The 20,566-nt window shown below is 43.6% G+C and overlaps 1 protein-coding gene across 10 annotated transcripts in view; it reads right to left on the bottom strand.

Moving 5' to 3' along the window:
* si:ch211-278a6.1 (SRC kinase signaling inhibitor 1) overlaps positions 1-20,566 on the bottom strand; it is a 110,131-nt gene that overhangs the window by 17,356 nt on the left and 72,209 nt on the right. For 6 of the 10 annotated variants that reach the window (XM_034593952.1, XM_034593954.1, XM_034593950.1 and 3 more), the window contains 13 exons: positions 14,700-14,895; positions 13,784-13,795; positions 13,075-13,370; positions 10,602-11,431; positions 10,168-10,269; positions 9,641-9,768; positions 7,505-7,525; positions 6,663-6,823; positions 3,285-3,460; positions 2,260-2,390; positions 1,805-1,952; positions 726-1,032; positions 377-635 (listed from right to left, as the gene is read on the bottom strand). In XM_034593952.1, the coding sequence (XP_034449843.1) occupies positions 377-635; positions 726-1,032; positions 1,805-1,952; positions 2,260-2,390; positions 3,285-3,460; positions 6,663-6,823; positions 7,505-7,525; positions 9,641-9,768; positions 10,168-10,269; positions 10,602-11,431; positions 13,075-13,370; positions 13,784-13,795; positions 14,700-14,895 (2,767 nt within the window). The remainder of the gene's footprint in view (positions 1-376; positions 636-725; positions 1,033-1,804; positions 1,953-2,259; positions 2,391-3,284; positions 3,461-6,662; positions 6,824-7,504; positions 7,526-9,640; positions 9,769-10,167; positions 10,270-10,601; positions 11,432-13,074; positions 13,371-13,783; positions 13,796-14,699; positions 14,896-20,566) is intronic. The other 4 variants (XM_034593951.1, XM_034593948.1, XM_034593953.1 and 1 more) reach the window with 4 other exon arrangements.

Genomic DNA, 20,566 nt, shown 5'->3' with positions numbered 1-20,566 from the left:
CGTAACACGGGCAAGTTGAGGAGGGAGCAACACTCACATACGTTTAGATATCAGATATATGGCATTTAAAATCATGTATAACTTTTGACTTCATTCTGAATGCAATGTGGAGGGAGTCAGTGCATTTATAAAAGTAACCAACTTGCTTAAAAATCATACTGAATCTCCAATATGTCATATCTATTTATATTTCGTTTCATGTTCTCGACAGGATTTGAGGACATGCACAGCTTGTAAAAATAAGATGAAACTAATTGGATTAGTTTAGACACACTTGTTTTTCTTAGCTTTTGAAAAGTTGACAAAATTTGAAGATGCAAGGTTTTATCTTCGCATGAGAATGTTGCCAAGTGAGGAACTGAACGGTACGTCTTACCAGAGCCACGCCTGGATCCCTCCTTCCCAGAAAGCTTGTGCTGGGGTTTGCTGACGCGGTGCTCTGGGGTGGCCGTCCCACTCTGAGGGTTCTGGGAGGAAGTTGTGCTTGAGGAGGTTTTAATCTGCTTGGCGGCAAAGTCCAGATCTGGAATCGCCTTCATTAATTCAGCCTGGGTCTCCTCCAACAGCCGGTTGATGTCCTGAGCACTGTACTGGGTCAGACTGGCCCGCTTCTCTTCCCAATCCCGCTCTGCTGCCTGTGGGGTGGAGAGACGGATCTAAACACTTGATATGATTTGTAATGCTGATCATGTATGGCTGGGAAAAACATCAGAAGTCGCTCCTACCAGTCGGACCTCTACGGACAAAGCTTTGTCCGCAGCAGCGCGGCGCTCCAGCTCCTCCATGGCTCTGCCCTTGTGGGGAACAGGAGGATAACTGTCCTTGTGAGGGCCGGACGGGTTCCCGTGGCTTCGGCTGAAGCTGGAGTGGGGGCTCCAGTTGGACAGGCTGTTGCCTCCCCCCAGGTCATTCATGGTGAGGGATGGGCTAGTGGGAATGTCAAAGTCTGGAAACTTTCGCAGGTCGTCGTTGTGCTTCGATGAGGGACTGGAGAAGTCCTCCTGCTTCTTCCACACCCCCTCATTCGCTTGTCTGGCAAAACGCAGAGGAGGAATTCATTAATCCAGTCATGGATTATTCAAATTTTCAACAAATTTCTTGCTGAATGCCAAAAAAACACACGGAAACTAGGACCTACACCAACACTGGAAAATTGTCCAACTTGCTGTTTACCACAATGATGAAGGGAAAGAAAACCAAACTGAGTTAAACTCTTTTTATCAATGAGGTGAATTGAACCAGAAGGTTTTGGTGCTTTAACACAAGACTGAGTAGGAAATAGAAACACGCAATGCTAAAGGGCACATTTTTTAAGTCCACACTCAGCACAACATTAGAAAGCTTGAATTCATGTGACTGAAAAGAGCCTTTATCTTAATGTCCTTGATATCAGGTCGAATAAATCCTCAAGCACTTTTTTTCCACACACATTATGATTTTACAGCATTTCACAGCGTCTCTGGTCGTTTTAGAGCTTTGGCTGAGAAAGAACAAAAACTTAATAGTGGAAATCTCCGACCCGAATCAAACAACACCATCTAATCGATCTTCCTGCACCAAAATCTGTCTGTCCACCCTGTTTTATGAAAATCCACGATGTTTTGCTGACACACAAGTAAAGAGGTGAAAACATTATCATGTAACTTTGGCCGCTAGGGGTCTCTGAGTCAAAACAAAACATAGGGCTCGGCATTTTAATGAAAAATGTAAAAACTCTATGGACAGTTCAATATTCAACACACACACACACACTCTCTTTAATAGGGATGTAAAGGTAAAACAGGTGCTGATGAAGTGTTCATACTTGCGCATGGTGGCGAGGGTGTCGGTTATACTCTTGCAGCGTTTTAACAGGGCGTCGAGTCTGTGCGGCTCCTCTTTCAGGAATTTGACGGCCTCCACTTCTACCCTGAGCACCACTCGCATCTTACTCTGCAGGCCCGGGAACTGATCTGCAAGAGGAAGCGTGTAAAAAGACAAATTCTCCTTGTCAAAGCCAATGAAAGCATTTTAATGTAGTCACTAGCCCAAAACCAGTTTGGGGGACTGTAAATGGCCAGGGAGTTCATTAAGACAATGAACAAACCGAGCAATCTGAGACTAAATGTTTGACAGACTGACAGTGGGTGACTGAATGATAATCAGGGCCTTGGTGACTAATTAGTGCATTATTCCAAACTGTCTGCCTGAGTAAAGGACTGGTGTTTTGTTTTGTTTTCTCCCTGAGCACAGAATGTAAAATGCGCCGACGTGACTCACTTTTCAGTTCTGTGAGCGTTTCTCCCAGTTTCCTCAGAAGAGTGGCCTTCTCCTCCAGCTCCTGCACTGTCACAAGCTTGTGGTTGACAGATGACTCCTTCTGGATCTCCTCCACCGACTTCTCCAGGTCGCTGGGATGGAACAGACAGAAGGCTGAACACCAGGGATGCCGCTGACACGCTTTATTACATTACTCATTATTCATCTCAGAATTTGGGTTCGGACAAAACTTCTGCCAATAAACTGTCCCTCAATCATCTGGCAGCTAGATTAACAGCTGAACTGGAGGAGTACAGACTGGTGTTTGAAAAGTTTCATGCAACAACTGAGATAAAATGCGAAAAAAAAACAACTAATATTGAGTGTGTCTGCTCTGTTTGGACTTGAAGTGAAATAAATCTGCCTGGAGTTATGTGTGAAATCAAAGCTATATGTATAATTAACCAAAAATAAATTGGCCATTAGCCCGACTGAATAACCGACTCTGATTAGCAGGGATCATCCGACAGTTCAACCAATTAGTCTGTGATCAAAATGCAGCTCGGAGTGAGATTCGGGAACGATTTGAGACGCTCACGGTCAGATCCAGGAATCATTACTGCGGCGAGCATTTCCACATATGAGTCGGCGGCGCGTTATCTGATTATTAAATCTCAAGGTAGCTCTCTGCTCTGAGTTTGCAGTGACTTCAATTAGTTGCTGGACCAGCTCATATTTCAGATCTTAATAAGCATCTTGCTCTATGCCGGGCTTAATTACATTTCATCCTACCGTTGCATCACCCTGTAAGTCGTCTAATTATAAAACAGATATGAACTTTGTCATGTTTAAAGCAATTATTTAATACATGATAAAATCTCATCTGAAACCATAGAACTGTCAGTTTATATATTAAGCACAGAACCTGAGATCCCTCTGTGGTTTTGCAGAACAATTGAAGACATATTTTCTTTTCGATACTACAATTTTGATTTAAAAGATAGATTTAATGAGATGTCTTCTCCTCGTTTGAGCCTGTTACTGACTGGAGCTGCTGAATGATGAGCTCCTCCTCGTTGAGGTACTTGAGTCTCTCCTCCTCCACCAGGAGGCGCTGTCTCTGTAGAGGATCCTCCTGTTTTCTTAAGGCGTCAGCAACGCGCACATTCAGCTCCGCTTCTGTCCGCTTCAGCAGAGTTTTCACCGAAGCCTGGTTCTCCACCTGCACACACACACATAAATTCAAACATTACAGGTAACTTTTATATTTCTTGCGTCAACAGGGGGCGTTATAGACTCCACTTCTATTACCTCCAACAAGGAGGTAATGTTTTCGTCTGCCTGGAGGGGTGGGGCATGCACCAAGGAAGATCAGTTTAAATTTTGGTGCAGATCCAGATCAGGTGGGGGGGACCCAGGATTTTCTATTTATAATGTATTTAACATTGCGAGATATGGAGATTCTAAAAACTTTTGTTGATTTCTCCGATGAATAATTCATGGATCTTGATGAAATAAAAATCAGGCTCATCTCGGGGAGTGATATTCATGAATGTGTGCAATCTGGTGCAGCTCCAAATAAAAATGTGGATCTAGTGAATTCAAATGTGGTTTCATGAGGGGACTAGTGGGCCTTGGCGGAGGTATGTGCCTCCACTGAGGGCCATTCTAGATTGGAAATGACTTGTATCAACGTTAGCCTCTGTGGCCTCAAGGAGAAAAGCTTGTTGCTGCCATCTCAGCATAACAACGGGACAAGAGGCTTTACAAAACACACCTCAGTGATTCACACCAACTGCACATTTTATTTTGCTTCAGCCTTGAGAGGGCAAACTGAGGCCTCACGCCATCGCTGCTTTTTTCAACTGCAGCCATCGCTCGGGACTTAACCTTCCCACTGATCGCCTTGTTCTCGCAGGCACTATAGCAAGTAGTTAACTCTGGGGTGTGTTTGTTACCGTGAACAGTGCGTATAGTATTTCCCTTAACAAAGAAAGCCGGGACGCCCTGAGGTGAATGAAGGATGTTCCGTGACAGCAGCACTGAGCATAACCCCAGCTCAGCGCTCTGTGTTATGAATGGAATACTCTACACGACTAGTGGATGTAATACAACTCCCAAAGATGAAAGCACCTGGTAAGCAAGAAAAATTAATAATTGATCCGCCTCATGTTCCAGGAAGTGAAGCAAGACAACAATATTGCTTACATTGAAAATTACCCTAGCATTACACTGCTGGTGGTGATGCGGATGCAGACGGCTAAAAGCGGGGGGTTATAATATGATATCGTACAAATTATTTATCTAAAAATATAGATAGAATTCAAAACAAAATCTGGATGGAATTAGTGTCCCTCTCTCAGGTGCCTGTTTCTCCTGACACCTTTCCTCTGTATAATTCAGTAGCTGCATGCAAAATTGAAGGCGCTGGCCATCGTCACAGTGCGTCTCCAGGTGCGGAGGTCACACTTGGGCAAACAGACAGGCGAACAGCAGAGAGAGCTCTGTGGGTACGGCAACACGTCGGCTCTCGCTGCCTAGCCAGTTCAAGAGGCCCCTGTGACTGCTGTCATGGAACAAAATAAAAGCACCGCACACCGATGATCAGTCACTGCTGCTGTTACTTTTTTTTCTCCTCCCCCACCTCCTGCGAGATGCACTGAATCCTCTCCTGTGCCTCTGAAAGCATTTAACTCCACATCTCTCCCCGACTCCTCCTCCGGTAACCATGGCACCGCTTGCATCACGGATAAATGGAATAAATAAGGACCTCATCGCCACTTTTTTTTTTTTTGTAACCCTTCCTTGTGGCTTTTCATCTGATTCCACATCCTTCATGACATTCTGTATTTCTGTAGAATGCTACACGATGCAAACCAAGCTTTTATCTTTGTATTTCATTATTAATCCTCCCAAGGTTCAATGCCCTCAATGTGTCAGGCAGTGCAGAGATGTCAACCTGCAGGTGTTATTTAGTGTAGGTGCCGTATTGATGTAAAGATCAAAAGCTGCTGTTCCTGCATGTATGTGTGCGCGTTGCAACACTGGACAGTGTGTACCTGTGGAAAATAAGAAATATCGTACACTAATTTAGCTTTGGATCAATCTGTGGACAAAATGCATGATCTTCTGTAGTGAGTTAGGAGGGACCCGGAAAAGACACATTCTTATGTATGAAATCATCTGAACACAGAAATGGTGTCTGAATAATCCACTGTACAAGCTGTAAACACTTTTCACAGGTAGCAGCCCTTTGGTAAAAAAGTAACTGATGACAACTGCTCACAAGTCTGTGGATTGTTAAGCAAAGTGAGGACAATGTTTGTAGTAAGATATGTTGCTGTTGCTTTAAGTCATTACGTCCGCCAAGGAGATTATCACCGTTTGCTTGTACTTAGTTGCAGGATTACGCTACTGAACTAACTGCTGAACTGATGTCCATGAAACTTAGTGGAGGGATGTGGTATGCGTCAGGGAAGAAGCCATTTAAATTTGGGTGCGTATCCAGAACAGGGGGCAGATCCAGCCCCCCCCCCCCACTTTCTTTAAAGTCCTGAGATTCTTCAACATTTTCCCTGATTTCTCGGAGAATAATTCATGGATCTTGATGAAAAAAAAAATCTGGCACGTTTAGGGGACTACCATTTATGATTGGTGCAGATCCAAATGAAAATCCAGATCTAATGAATTTAAATGTGCTTTCATAAGGGGACTGCTGAGCCTTGGCAGAGGGAAGCGCTCTACTGAGTGCCATTTAAGTTTTATATTTTTTTTATTTTTATATATAGAGATTTTCTCTGCTTTGAGCACCACAGATGAAATTCTAATTGCTTATATTTGATTGGGGTGGAGGCAGGAAAGCAGATTATCAGCCTTATGCGCCGAGACACTGACAGTAGTCCCCAGTCAAGAATAAACATATGGACAGCATACAGGGTGAATGAACATGCTACTACGCTTTTACATTAACATGCATGATAATCATCCTTTACTGGTTATATCTGTTATGTTCTGCAGCTCATATTATGATATTTGCTTTGAATTGAGCTCTGCCTTTTTGACTGTGTGAGCATAAAGGGTGAATAATGGCTTAGTACATTTAATCTATACTCGAGTCGCTGTCCAGGCCAGAATTCAAATACACACTAAATAATAAAAGCAATCCTAGCATGACCTCCGTGTTCAAAAATCTGCGTTTATAAAAGCCAACCTTTGATTTTAAAACTATATTAAAAGAGGTTTAACTATTTGCATGGCAGGGGAAAGGAGATTAATTATGAACTGGACGAATATGTCCAAGTATCTGCATGGCTAGACAATGGTAATGGTGAACAATTAAATGATTTGTCTTAAAATGGGAGTGCACACTCTAAAAGAAACATCATTTAAATGTTGTCGTTTTTTTTACAGCGGGCGGTATGTACCTGTGTCTTGCGCAGCTGGCCGAGCTGTTTGCGCAGGTCGCTGGCGTTTTGCTGCAGGCCGTGCAGGTGGAGCTGCATCTGCAAGCGGCCGACGCTGTTCACCTGGGTTGAGATAGAGGGTGGTGGCGGCATCAGAGCTAGCGGTGCCGATGGTGTATGAGCTGCAAATCACAGAGTAGGACATGGTGGGTCACCGGGAGGTCGTCGGGGAAACAAATTGGTTAGTTTGCAGGGCTGCGCTCCGGGGAGATTTGCAATCAGCCCGCTTGACACACAGTGCAAACAATAACACACACACACATACAGCGTACACGCCCAAAGAAATGTACAGAAACAGGAAATTTGGGCGCACACACACTTCAAGCAAATATAGTGGGAGTGTGTGAAAGCAACGAAAGCACCATACTCACAAAACTTGAATAGCTCACCAGGAAAAACATGAGCTCATGCTATTAGTAACCTATATACAAGTGCAATTCATCTATTCAATAGTGACACACAGGGGGATAACCATGCTCTTATCAAGGCTTTGTGAGTATGGCCTTTGACTCCCCAGCTATTCTCACACACACACACTCTCACACACCCACATTAATACAGAAGTGCTCGCCCTGAGACAAAAAACAACCCTCAAAGGAAAAACCAAGTAGGAGTTCAAACAGGCGAGACAGAGACAGAACGAGGGAGGGTCCGCGCTCCGTGAAAACCAACCGGGAGGAGAACGTGAGGAAAGACACCGCCAGCTACCCAGAAACACCACACACCCATACACAGGGCAGAGAGATGTCTGATAGGAGAAATCAAAAAAAAAAAGGGTGATAAGAGAAGGAGATGGCAACTACCTTTCTTCTTCAGCCGTCCAGCTGGAATATAGAGAGAACGAGCCAGTTATCGAGAAATTAATGAGAGAGTGAGAAAGAGGGAGAGACAAAAAAGGGAAGAGGAAAGTCTTAAAAGTTCATATTTATAGAACGGTGATCCTGGAGAGCGTTTTTTATTGACTACAGCAGAGAAAATTACTCTGATGATGGCTTAAGCCTTTTTGGCATTGGATCAATTTTGAAGAAAAGCTTTAAAAAGAACTGTTTCCTTGCACAGGCAGTGTGAAGGTCTGGCCACAGCGAAGGTTTGTTAGCGCCAGACATGCAGTAGGCAAATCTGAACACAGGGTAGAAGAGAGGAAGACACAAACAGGGACGTAGGGAATGATAAAGCAATGACATTAGGGGTTGAAAAATGTATTCTGTCTGTATTTTAAATATTCTACCCAGAAAGATGTTTGTTTTGTAAGTGAAATAACTGTTTGAAATCTTGAAAAAAAACACGTTTTATAAGAATTACATCCGAGTCACGAGAGTCAAAAGTGGAACCTTTCAACTCCTTTAACGCGATCCGTCTTATATCCTCGCCAAGGAGGTGAAGTTAACACTCCTCTGCTTTGTTTGTTTAACACCTTTAACAGTGTCTTGACTGAGCTTCGCCAACATTTCCCTCATGAATTTTGGATTTGTGCTGAGTAAAAGTTCTTCTCCACACTGGGCAAATAAAAAATGACATTAACACTAATGTCTTCATATTAGACCTAGTGGGATAATGCTCACAAGCCTTTTCTAGGCAAGGGAAAGATTTGCAATGGCCTGTATCTTTAGAAAAATTCAATAAAGGGGATTCAACCAGCGGTCACTTGGTAGTTATCTGCATCATTTAGAACGAACCTCCTCAACTTGAACAGAGAAAAGACAAAGTGAAACAGAAGCAGAAAAAGAGAATAAGAGATGAATGAAGATGTTCAATTCTTTGGTCGGCGTTTAAGGACGATTTCACACCTGAGCTGTTCGGTTCAATTGGTTTGAGCTGGTGGGAGAGCTGTCAATCAAACGCCGGTGTGTCTGGCTGGGCCTCTCTGCACTTTGGCTCTTTATTAAATCCATTCAAAAGAACCTGATCCTACTGGAGCTGCAACTATTAAGTCACTCGACAGGGAATTAATCAGCTTCCATTTACTTTTAATCACATTTTAGGCCCTGCATGGTTTGGCACCCCCCTTATATCTCAGAGCTGCTCTACCTTGATGACCAAACACGCTGCCTGAGATCCTCAGGCAAATGACTGTACATTTTCTGTTAGAATTGATTCTGATATTTTTACTTGGTTATATTTATTTTCTGGTGGTTATGATGATTCATTCCACAATGTCAATGTGTTATTTTATCTATATTCGAAATCGGACCTGTTGTTTTTATTCACTCTTTAGTCATTTTTTTCTCCAATGTCTTTCATGGTTGCTGTTTTATGTACAGCACGTTGTAAATTTGTTTTAAAAAACTACTACTACTTACTTTGATCAAGTAAATGAGCAAATCATCAGCAGATGATTCAATGATAAAATGTTGGTTCATTTCAGTCCTAGATCCCACCCCGACCCCCCCCCCCCCCTCCCCCCATTCCCATTGTACTACAGCAGAATCGACGTCACATATTCATCTCGTCTCAACCCATTTGACATTATAATCTAATAACACTAATAATGCTTATCTAATTTCTTTGTTAGCTTTAAGGGACAATGGACAACCTTAATATACACATAAGCATTATTAATGTGCTGCGTGACTTGCTGTCACTCACCAGAATCTGATTTCCCTACATGCAGTCTAAACTGACCAATCAGTGAGTTACCTGTCAGTCTGTATTACATTGTAATTACAGCTATTAGTTAAAAGTCAGTGTGAACCTGAACTGGAAAGAAATACAAAATAAAACAATTATTTCCCCCCCCCTCACTTCCACTGTGACACTGCTCTCGAGTTTTATTCAGTCTTAAATGCAGGAGATCACCGCTATTGCCTATTTCTATTCATTGTCCTTTGTACATATCTGTTCATTGTTAGTAGGAAAAAGAAATAGTTCAGTGAAGGGATTGACAGGACAGTGTTAGTAACGGCATGGTGCACGGGTCTCGATCACGCTGCTGTACTCACTTCCAGTGGCGGAGCCGTCGCTGTTGGTTTCGGTCTTCTCGCTGGAAGAAAAAGGTAATGGCCGTGAGAACTCCGTCCCTGGGTCCGGAGGGCAGCCCGCCATCATGCAGAGACGCAGCAGGCCGCATCTGAGGATCAACGGCCACAGGGCAAGGCAATTACAGTGCTAACGCTAACAGCACGACTACTGGATGCTATCAGACTGATCACATTAACAAGTGTTCTTGTTAACGAGCCCCTATTGTGTTCATGTGGGCCATGATACCGGTGTTCAGTTTAAATAAAGGAACTCACCTGTCTCACATATATCAATAGATAAATCAATAGTGCCCGTGCACTGCAGTTAGTTTAGTGCTCTGAACTTGTTGTGCTCATACAAAGTAATGTACCACTTCACTGCTATGGAACTGATAATGGCTCGGATAATAGCGAGCTGCTGTTCCTGTCAATAATGCTGCCTATGTGTCCGAGCCGACGGCGTGTCTGTGAGTTTTAGAGGGTCAATGGGCTGTAATGGAGAGTCTTACGTGCTGTCACTGTCTGGTGCTCTGGTCAGCACACTCTGGACCAGGCCGGTCAGGCTGGCTATCTGCTTCTCCATGGCCTCCATGCGCTCCAGACGATGATCCCTACGAGAGAAAAAGCGACAACTGTATAACAACATAATGCACAAATGAAGAGGAAACTAAAAAACTTGGATTAGATGACAAAAAAAACTATCATCTTTGTGGTTTCATCTCCTTGTCATTTGGAAATATCACATTTTTCCAACACATCTCTGCCCATTTAAAACTTAAGAACATAGACTGAACACCAATATAATATGTGAAATAATCAGTATCATTTTAGATTTTAGAGGACAGTATTGTGTAGGACTCCATAACTCAGAGGAGGATTTTCAAAACCCTCCTTAAACAGTACAACATACCTCATGAAACTCACCACACAGACTAAAACTGACCTGCTAATGTCTGCGTCTTGTCCAGACAACGAGGAACCGAAACCAGGCGTGGCCCTGCCACCCTCTCCAGGCCCGGCTGTCAGGCACAGAGGCTCTGAGCTGGAGCTGGGCCTCGACTTTGGGCTCTCCACAAACACAGAGGAAGAGGTTGAGTCCTTGCGAAACGACTGCCTGACAGGTGAGGCTCTGCTGGGCGAGCCGGAGTACGATTCCCTTTCCCTTAGCTGCATGTCAGGGATTTTCTGTGGCGATGAGGGCGGCATGCGAAAGCCCATCCCCAGAGTGGCTGAGGAGTATGTGTCGGAGTAGAGCGAACCACCAGGTTTGTAGAGGGAGTCATCCAGATCCCCCTGAAGAGCTGCAGCTGAGTAGGTGCTGAGGGACCGCACAGAGCCACGGCGGTACAGGCCACTGGAAACAGGGAAGCTAAAGGGGTCTCCGATGGCAGCTAAAGACTGAGTGGAAGCGATGCTGAGGCGGCCTTCGTGCACCAAGCTGTAGGGATCTGCGTAGAGCCCCTCATTCTTCATTAGCGCCATGTTTTTCGCAGAAACCTCTTCATCAGGCTTGACGTCACGGCGCTCCAGGATGGCGCTGGGCGAAGGAGACAGGCCTGCATTGGCACCGTGGCCGGCTGGGGGATGGTGGGGGTGTCGAGCCTGTTCGTGCTGGGAATGGGACCCGGTGAAGGACGGAGGGCGGCCGCCGCCACCGCTGTAGGAGAGGCGTGAGCGGGATGGAGAGCCAGAAGATGCTGAGGCCGAGGAGGAGGGGAGGGTGTTGATGCGGCGGGTTGGGGAGGAGTCGCGAGAGGAGTACACCATCTCCCTCTGAAATGAACAAGCAGGCCTGAGAGTTACCATGGAGATTTGCACAAGAGTGTTCACCATGTGTCAGTTTGGCTCGAGCATGACTTTTTTCTGACTGACACCGGACAGACTGTCAAAATCTACAGATGCCAACGGAAGAAGAAACATTTTTCAAGAGACCAATTATTTATGCGACGGCAAAATTAAGTCCATAAAATGTTTAGACTTTTAAAATAAAAGAAAACTGTCTGGGCGAAAATAGAAAGACTTTTCAAAGATCAATACATCCTTTTATATTTTCAGCAGATTGATGACTTGCTTCTCGCTCAGGCAAATATACTTAGGTCTACCACTTTCCATTTTGTTTTATATGTCTCTATCTGCCTGTCTTTGCACAGCAACATAACATCATTAAATATGTCCTGATGCTTTTCTCAACCCGCCTGGCTTTTTCCTGCTGTGGATTTACGCGTGCTGTGGTTTTTTATCATATCTGCTGCTTTTAAAATGCAAATACTCTGCTTTCCCCTCGTCACGTTACTACTTTTGTTGCTTAACTCATGCCTGTTCTTTCTTCCTTTCATATGGTTCTCAGCATTCCAGCTAACCTTGACACGCTGTGTGTAACACAGGAAATATTGAAGCGTGACAAAAGAATTCGTGCACGTGTGCCCATGGATAAATTCATAAACATATATTCAAAGCTATAGGAGATGGCCTGATTTGCACTGTGCGGGCACAACTTAAACAAGCTAGAGAACAGATAAAAACACAGCTTGAAACCGTGACTTGCTGCACAAGACAATACGAGACACACAACAAGCTCAAAGAGTAGATTAATGGCAAGATGCTTGTTAAGATGGAGCCTGCGTTTAGTCTCCAACAGTTGTAAAGAAGAGACAGATTCTGCATCACACACTTAATGTGAAAGATGATAACTCATGATTCTCGGTTTTACCCATAAAAGAGTCAAAAACATGCCTGTATGATTTCCTGATAGCTCATTTTGAGGCTTAATCAATGAGTAGATGACAGTTTAAGGGTGTCTGTCAGCTGTGCCTTTATACACAAGCACAAAAATGCATGTGAGCGTGCACAGACACACTAAACATACACACACCCACACACAATATACAGACGCGTAATTGTTGTTTTCACTGCCTTTTTGCATCGTTAATAGCAGTTGTGTTCTCAGTATTGTGTGAACAGTACAGATGGAAAGCAGGGTTTTGTATGAACTAAAAAATTAAATAAAAAAAAAGATTTCCCTCCGGCTTCCTTGATCTTCACTGGAGCAGAAATAGCTTCGGATGTTAAAATATGCTCAGTTCACAGAGGAACATTGTTCACTGGCATGTGCACAGCAACAGATGGGCTACTTAAAGATAAGAAAATACATTTCCAGGAGGAATACCGGTTAAATTACGAACCCATATACACAGAAACAGCCTGTCAAAGTTACCACTGGAACACAAAAAAAAAACACTATTACCTTTCCAAAGAAGTGCACTGCTCATTTTTATTGTTGAGGCAGAATATTACCATTACTGGAGTTCTCACTGACAAGTTGTTAGCCATGAAGAGATGCAGGAGATTAGATTGTATTTGTTCTCTTCAACAACCCAGCACTTTTGCCCCCCCCCCCCCAACTCCCTCCTCCTCACCCTCAGATCTCCATTCGCCAGGTGCGCCGCAGCGGGGTAGGAGGCGTAGATGGGCTCTTTGCGGTAAATCTTGATGATGCTGCGGTCCTGGATGTCACGCACGTCCTCGAGCTCGTAGAAGACGTTGCGCGCCTCGTCCTTGATCAGGATGGCCGTGTTGGGGGACTTCAGCATGCCCGCGGTCAGCTTCTGGGGGAACATGTGGACGATGAGGGCGTGCAGCGTGTCCAGGCTGCTCAGCTCGTGGGTGATGTGCACGCGGCGCGTCTCGTCCCCATACTGCAGGAACAGCACGCCTGAGTGAGAGTGACAGAGAAGAGACGACGAGTCAGACAGTGATGTCTTTTCCTATATATCTAGAAAAGCAATTCTGTCAGAGCATGTGTTCAGATTCTGCAAGTTACATTGTGATCCAAAATGTTCTGCCTCTTGGTATATGAGCTCAAGACAATGATTTTTATCATCAGATGAATGTTCGCTGACACCGTAAACATCAGTTCCCTTTTTTCTGAATGAGGAAACTTGAAATTGAAAAATACGGTACAAGGATTCACAGTTCGAGGCAGGTTGAATTTTTAGTTCTACTTTTTGAAATAAAATGTTCTAATAATCAAATAGAGACAACGACCCCTAAACAGCCATACTTCATTGAAAATGTTTCTGCAACCCTTGGTTTTATAGGAAAAGACGAGTCTGACGCCTGACTAACCTGAAAATTCATCTTCATACACCGTGGGACAAACAAAAAGAACAAACAAAGCAAAAGAAAAGACCAGTGATTAAAAGTCAAGCAAAATAAGAGAGATTCTGCAGACGAGTTAGGGGAGAGAAGAAAACAAAGACAGGTAGTTAGTATATAGAGACATGGAGTGGAGGCTCTGCTCTTCTACCTCTGCCTGAACTCCTCGTTCTGAACATCCCTCATCAGTCACTGCCGCTTTACAGCCACTTCTTTATTTATCTCACCCTGTCTGATATACCACAGCACCTTGGTCTTTATGAGTCTGGACTGCCTAACGCTAATCCTATCTACTCTCCAAAGGCCCTCATGTAGTTAACCTGTTCTTGAGTCTGTGGTTTACACGTGAACATATATCCAGTCGTTTGTGATTAACGCAGGTGAGCAGTGATGCCGTCAAATATTTGCGCTGAATAATCCTACTTCTGCCTAATCTTATCTGCCTTGTTATTCCTTCTTTGTAAAGCACTGTAACAGTGTATTATTGATAATATTATTAAAAATAAGCAGTCAGTAAAATAACTACCTGAATAATATAGTATAGGCTATGCTGTAAAAATCCCATGATAAATATTGAAAGCTATGCAGCTCATACACCTGCACAGGCTTCATTTAAAAAAAGGTTTTCTGGTCTGAATAAAATGGGAATCCTGTCTGAATTTGTTGTACTTGGTGTTCTGTAAACTCAGGACTGACTTCTCTCCAGCAGGGATACTGAACCTATCCTGCTACACTGAATGAAGTGAGAGTATAACTTCCTTGCGTTCCCTGTAAGCACAGCGGTTCACATCACCAGCTATAGGTAGTGAACAGGCAGCCTCAACTCTGCTTCATGTTCGACCAGCATGTTGTGACAGAACCTGCCAGCAGCTCCTCAGATCTTAACCTGGAGATCGCAGCTTATTCTGGCTGGCGGAGCGGGACAGCGGCAGGCTCTGGCGAAAACGGTTCATCCGGTTGAACCCGATGGGGATGTCGGCCTCCGACATGGTCTCCAAGGATTCGGCGGAGGCGAAGGAGAGCTTGGCGGCCTGGTCGGCGAGCCCAGACTGGGTAGACTGGGAATGCCGGGGACTGCGGCTCTGCGGGAGAAGACACATGGAGACGCACAATCATCCACTGAGAGGTGAAATCAAGGCGGAGAGAATGGATTGGACGGGGCCGATGGAGTAACACCAACCGGAAAAGAGAGACAGCGAACACACAATGGGACTCCACACAATGAACCACGTAAAGAGATTAACGACACCTCGACAATAGTCTAGCAACCAGTCATTCTCTAAGAATTACCAGCGTCACAGTATCTGCCATCAGTTGAATGCTGCAGGAGAATAGCACAATATAGTTGTACTCAAATGGCACAGCACTCCAGGGCATCAGCTTTCATGACTCACCTAGAGTGGGTGAGGAGAACAATTAAGCCGGAAACTGTTCTCCGGCTTAGCATAAGTTAAGACCTGTTTGCTCGACACCGCACACCTCCCACATGCCCCCATCCAAACTCTTGTCCCCGTGCAGCTACCAACTTTAAACGATGCTTGTGGGGTGGGAGGAGACGCTCATGCAAATTCTGAGATGTCACTGTGGGTTTATCCTGCTGGCCTGGGCCCAGGCGTCTCTCACTGAAAGACTGTTAGTGCAGCTGGAGCTGAGCTCACTGTACTGGCTCCCTGATCCCCCCACTGCTGCAGCATCTCCTCCAGCTCAGAGGCTGCTGTAATGAGCTCCCACAATGCTGTCTGCTGATTGTTTGGATGGCAGACACATCCTTAGCCGTAGTACAGTAGCTGTGGCTCCCTCCTCTTCCTTTGCACCACCAACCGTTATTTTTTTCCTCTTTCCAAGGATGTCCTCCTCTCCCTTCCCCTGCATGACTCAAAGCACAGCATGGATACACTGGGACTTCCAGTAATGTGGTGCTTAATTAACGTGACTGACTCACAGCAGTGAGCTTCATTCATAAACCCACAACACTAAAACATAACACACTCCCTCATCTACTTCTAATTTTGTTAGTTGGGTAATAAGCCAGGAGGCCATGCAGTAAACTGGGGCTACAGGAGATAGCTTTTGCCTCTTTTTTTTTTTTTAAATGTATCAACCAATTAATCGATAGAATGTTTAGAAAGAAGTCCAACAATTTTCATCGCAATCTTAAATTTCTTTCTGGCCCAAGAGTATTTTTGTAGCTTTGTTGCAAACCAGAGAAACACAACCAATCTAAATGTTTTATACTTTTAGTCTGTGGTGGCATATACAGTGCCTTGCATAAGTATTCACCCCCCTTGGACTTTTTCCCATTATGTACTGTTACTAACTGGAATTCAAATAGACTTAAATAAACTTTTTCCCGTTTGATCAACAAAACATGCATAGTACTTTGGAGGTGCAAAATAAATTGTATTGTGACACAAACAATAATGAGAACAAAAAAGTTGACATCTGTTGGGTGCATAAGTATTCACCCCCCTGTGTCAATACTTGGTAGAACCCCCTTTCGCTGCAATTACAGCTGCAAGTCTTTTGGGGTATGTCTCTACCAGCTTTGCACATCTAGAGATGGAAAGGTTTGTCCATTCTTCTTGGCAAAAAAGATGAAGCTCAGTCAGATTGGATGGAGACCGTCTGTGAACCGCAATCTTCAAGTCTTGCCATAGATTCTCTATTGGATTGAGGTCTGGGCTTTGACTGGGCCATTTTAAGACATTAACATTCTTTAATCCAAACCATTCCATTGTAGCTCTGGCTGTATGTTTAGGGTCATTGTCCTGCTGGAAGATGAACCTCCGCCCCAGTCTCAAGTCTTTTGCAGACTGCATCAGATTTTCTTCAAGGATTTCCCTGTATTTGGCTCCATCCATCTTTCCCTCTATTCTGACCAGTTTCCCTGTACCTGCTGAAGAGAAGCATCCCCACAGCATGATGCTACCACCACCATATTTCACTGTTGGGATGGTGTGCTCAGGGTGATGGGCAGTGTTGGGTTTTCGCCACACATAGCGTTTTGCATTGAGGCCAAAAAGTTCAATTTTGGTCTCATCTGACCAGAGCACCTTCTTCCACATGTTTGCTGTGTCTCCCACATGGCTTCTGGCAAACTCCAAACGGGATTTTTTATGGATCCCTTTCAACAATGGCTTTCTTCTTGCCACTCTTCCATAAAGGCCAGATTTGTGGAGTAGACGACTAATAGTTGTCCTGTGGACAGATTCTCCCACCTCAGCTGTGGATCTCTGCAACTCCTCCAGAGTAACCATGGGCCTCCTGGTTGCTTCTCTGATTAATTTTCTCCTTGTCCGACTCTTCAGTTTGGGTGGACGGCCTCCTCTTGGTAGGTTTGCGGTTGTGCCATATTCTTTCCATTTTCTTATGATGGATTTTATGGTGCTCAGAGAGATGTTCAAAGCTCTGGATATTTTTTTATAACCTAACCCTGCTTCATATTTCTCCACAACTTTATCCCTGACCTGTTTGGTGAGCTCCTTGGTCTTCATGATGCTGTTTGTTCAGTAATGATCTCCAACAAACTCTGAGTCCGTCACAGAACAGATGTATTTATACTGGGATTAAATTGCAGACAGGTGGACCCTATTTACTAATTATGTGACTTGCAAATGTGACTTGTGAATGCAATTGGTCGCACCAGATCTTTGTTAGGGGTTTCACAGTAAAGGGGGTGAATACATATGCACTCAACACTTTTCAGATTTTTATTTGTAAATAATTGTGAAATCCATGTAATATTTCCCCCCACTTCCAAATGATGCACTATTTTGTGTTGGTCCATTACATAAACTCACGATGAAATAAATTTTAATCTGTGGTTATACCATGACAAAATGTAGAAAAGTCCAAAGGGGGTGAATACTTATGCAAGGCACTGTAGCTCTGTGTATCCAGCACTGTGGCCCAGACTGAAATATCTCAACCACTACTGGATAGCCATGACATTTTGTAGAGAAATGCAGGGTTCAATTTGTCCAAAACAAAAAATAAATAAATATATATAAATAAATACGTGATATATACAATTCCAGCCATGCACTCTTGTATTTTATGTTTAGATTCTTTGCTGCTTGATAAATGTGTCGCCCAAACAATCGTGTAACTCATTTATCAATGAGCTAAATGATGAATGCTCCTGATTAAACATTAGTCAACTGCTTAATCAATTAATTGTTGCAGCATTACAGTAAACAGTAACCAAAAGACCAACACATGACTACTATTGAATCAACAGCTTTACTACTGCTTGTGTGTTCATGAAGGGGAAATAATAAACCCTCAGCTCTGACAACTGGAAAAAAATCATTTTCATACTGTACAGAATATCCATGCAGTCACACAGACAGGCACTGAATGGTCGTGGCCATGTTCAGTGATAGTGGTTGCTGTCTGAGCACACAGAGGCACGGTGATCCTGACAGATAACACCCACCCCGTTCTGTAATAGGGTCATTTATCTAAAGTGTGACCGCACTGAACAACAAGTCAACAGCAGCACAGCGGAGCAGCACGTACTGCATTGTGTCATATTCTGGGAAGCTGCAGGAAGATATGAAGGATGTTTGGGGCAAATTCTGTCTGAAAAATACACATACGGTATTTAGTAGGACCTGTGTTCAACAACGTTATTTGATTGGAATCCAGTGGTTTAGTTTCAGCTCAGAAAAGTAACTTCATATTTACAGGAATAATTTGACACCAGCAGCTGGTTAGATTCGCTGAGCACTTAAGACTGGAAACATATGGAAACAGCTAGCCTCTGTGACAAGGTAACAACAATTTCATGGCTTCATGGATCCAGGAAGGTAGAGGTCCCAACCCAAGATCTGTATGACCGTAAGTGAAGCCAAAGTGCCTTGATCGCCCCCTAGTGGCTAGCTGCAGTATAGGTTATAGCCTCCTACTTGTGAATGAATAGGATGTTTCCAGTCTTTGTGCTAAGCTAAGCTAAGATAAGATAAGTTTGCCAAGGATAGCCTCATATTTCATATACAAAAAAATATATCACCCAAATTTTTCAAGAACTAAAACTCAAATATCTAGATAAATTACTAGACAACATTTTTATAATGATAATAAAAAGGTTTTGGCGTAGTCAACGACGACCGTCAAATATTTTTCGTGTTCAGTTCCTTTATGAAACTTCTCAGAGAAAAAAACATAACTCATTTCAATCTCTTGAGTCACTCTACTTGTGTGTGTTAAAATTGTTTCTCAAGGCTAAGTAACCTAGTTGGAGCATCCTATGAAAATGAAAAGGGAACTGGGAATGTGGTCCTGCATGACAGAGCTCGCTACTCACAATGTCAGATTTTGTAATTTCTTAAGTAATGGAAAAAGAAGCAGAAAGAAATATGTGTGGGAAAAGTGACTGAATAACAATAACCGCTATGATGAAAGCCTGATGTGTGAACGTGTGTGAGCTCACTGCAGCTGTTATGCTCTTAGTCAGCTTGCCTTGTTACAGCCGGCACCAAACACCGACTCCCATATTGGTGGCTTATAGGATGTGAAAACCGAAGATATCTCCCTGCAGAAATTTTGCATTGTAAATAGATGTGAATACACCATCTGGTCATGCATCTGGCCCTGCGAGACATGCCAGTGTTATACATGGTGGTGTTCACAGATTCCTCTTGAGGGAAACTGGTTCTACCTCCCTCTGATTTTACACTTCAATCTTTCCCCTCCACCTGCCGCCCTCCCTCCACCTCAACCTTTACTTTGAGAGCGATCCAGACTTTTTCCAACAACACTCAATTACTGTTGAGAACTCTACACTGTTATAAAGGCATGGCGGAGCAGAAGAACAAGTAGGGAACAGGATGATCTTACACGGAACATAAGCGAATGGAGTGGAAAGCGGGGCGCGGCGGCCTGACAACAGACCTCAGGCTACAAACTGCATTAAACTCAATACAACCTCCCACCATATATGTTCTTGTTTGGTGTGTTTGTACACACAAGCATGGGTGCATACACGCAAACGCAAACGCAAACGCACACACACACACACACACACACACACACACACACACACACACACACACACACACACACACTGTTCGGTTTAAGGTCAAGGAGGTAATGGTAGCTCTGGTATATAGCATGTTTTTATTATCTGGGGGTGGACATCTCATCAAACTCCACTTCAGTGTTGTCTAACTTAGTCTGCAGACCTATTAACCTTCTACATTTGCATGCTTTTTTTTTTATAGCTGGATTTCAACATAGGTCGAACTAATAAAAAACTACACTAAAGATAACAGGAGGAAGCATACTGTAACGAGACAGTATGGTTCATCAAATCTGCCAGACCGGTTGTTTGATGTAATTTAATAAGGAGCCAATGAACTGCCTGTCATACAATTGGATTCAAATGTAGGTTTATAAATTTTGGCTGTCTTGCAATTTCTGTCATGACTGCTTTGACAACATCCTTTCATAAGCTGTAGTCAACTTAAAATTATTTTTGGCAGACATTGTATAGGACATGAGGAGTCTTATTTTCGTCCAACTTTCTGTTCGAAGTAAATTACACAGTAAATGCTGCCTTTCTCTCTCTTGACTGTATTATTGAGGATGTCTAAATCAACTTTATTAGAAGCGTTGTTATCAAAATAAACAGGAGTTCCATGTTTACATTCAGTGTGAGCACCTCTGCTGCGGCTGATTGATTGATCCAGCGTGACCATGAAAGTCACAGGTTTTGACCAGATACAAAAACAGATTGAAATGTGTTGTGAG

Source organism: Hippoglossus hippoglossus, chromosome 8 (genome assembly GCF_009819705.1).
Source record: "Hippoglossus hippoglossus isolate fHipHip1 chromosome 8, fHipHip1.pri, whole genome shotgun sequence".
Lineage (NCBI taxonomy): Eukaryota > Metazoa > Chordata > Actinopteri > Pleuronectiformes > Pleuronectidae > Hippoglossus > Hippoglossus hippoglossus.
Note: the sequence above shows the minus strand (reverse complement) of the source record. Positions and strands in the feature narration are given on the sequence as shown.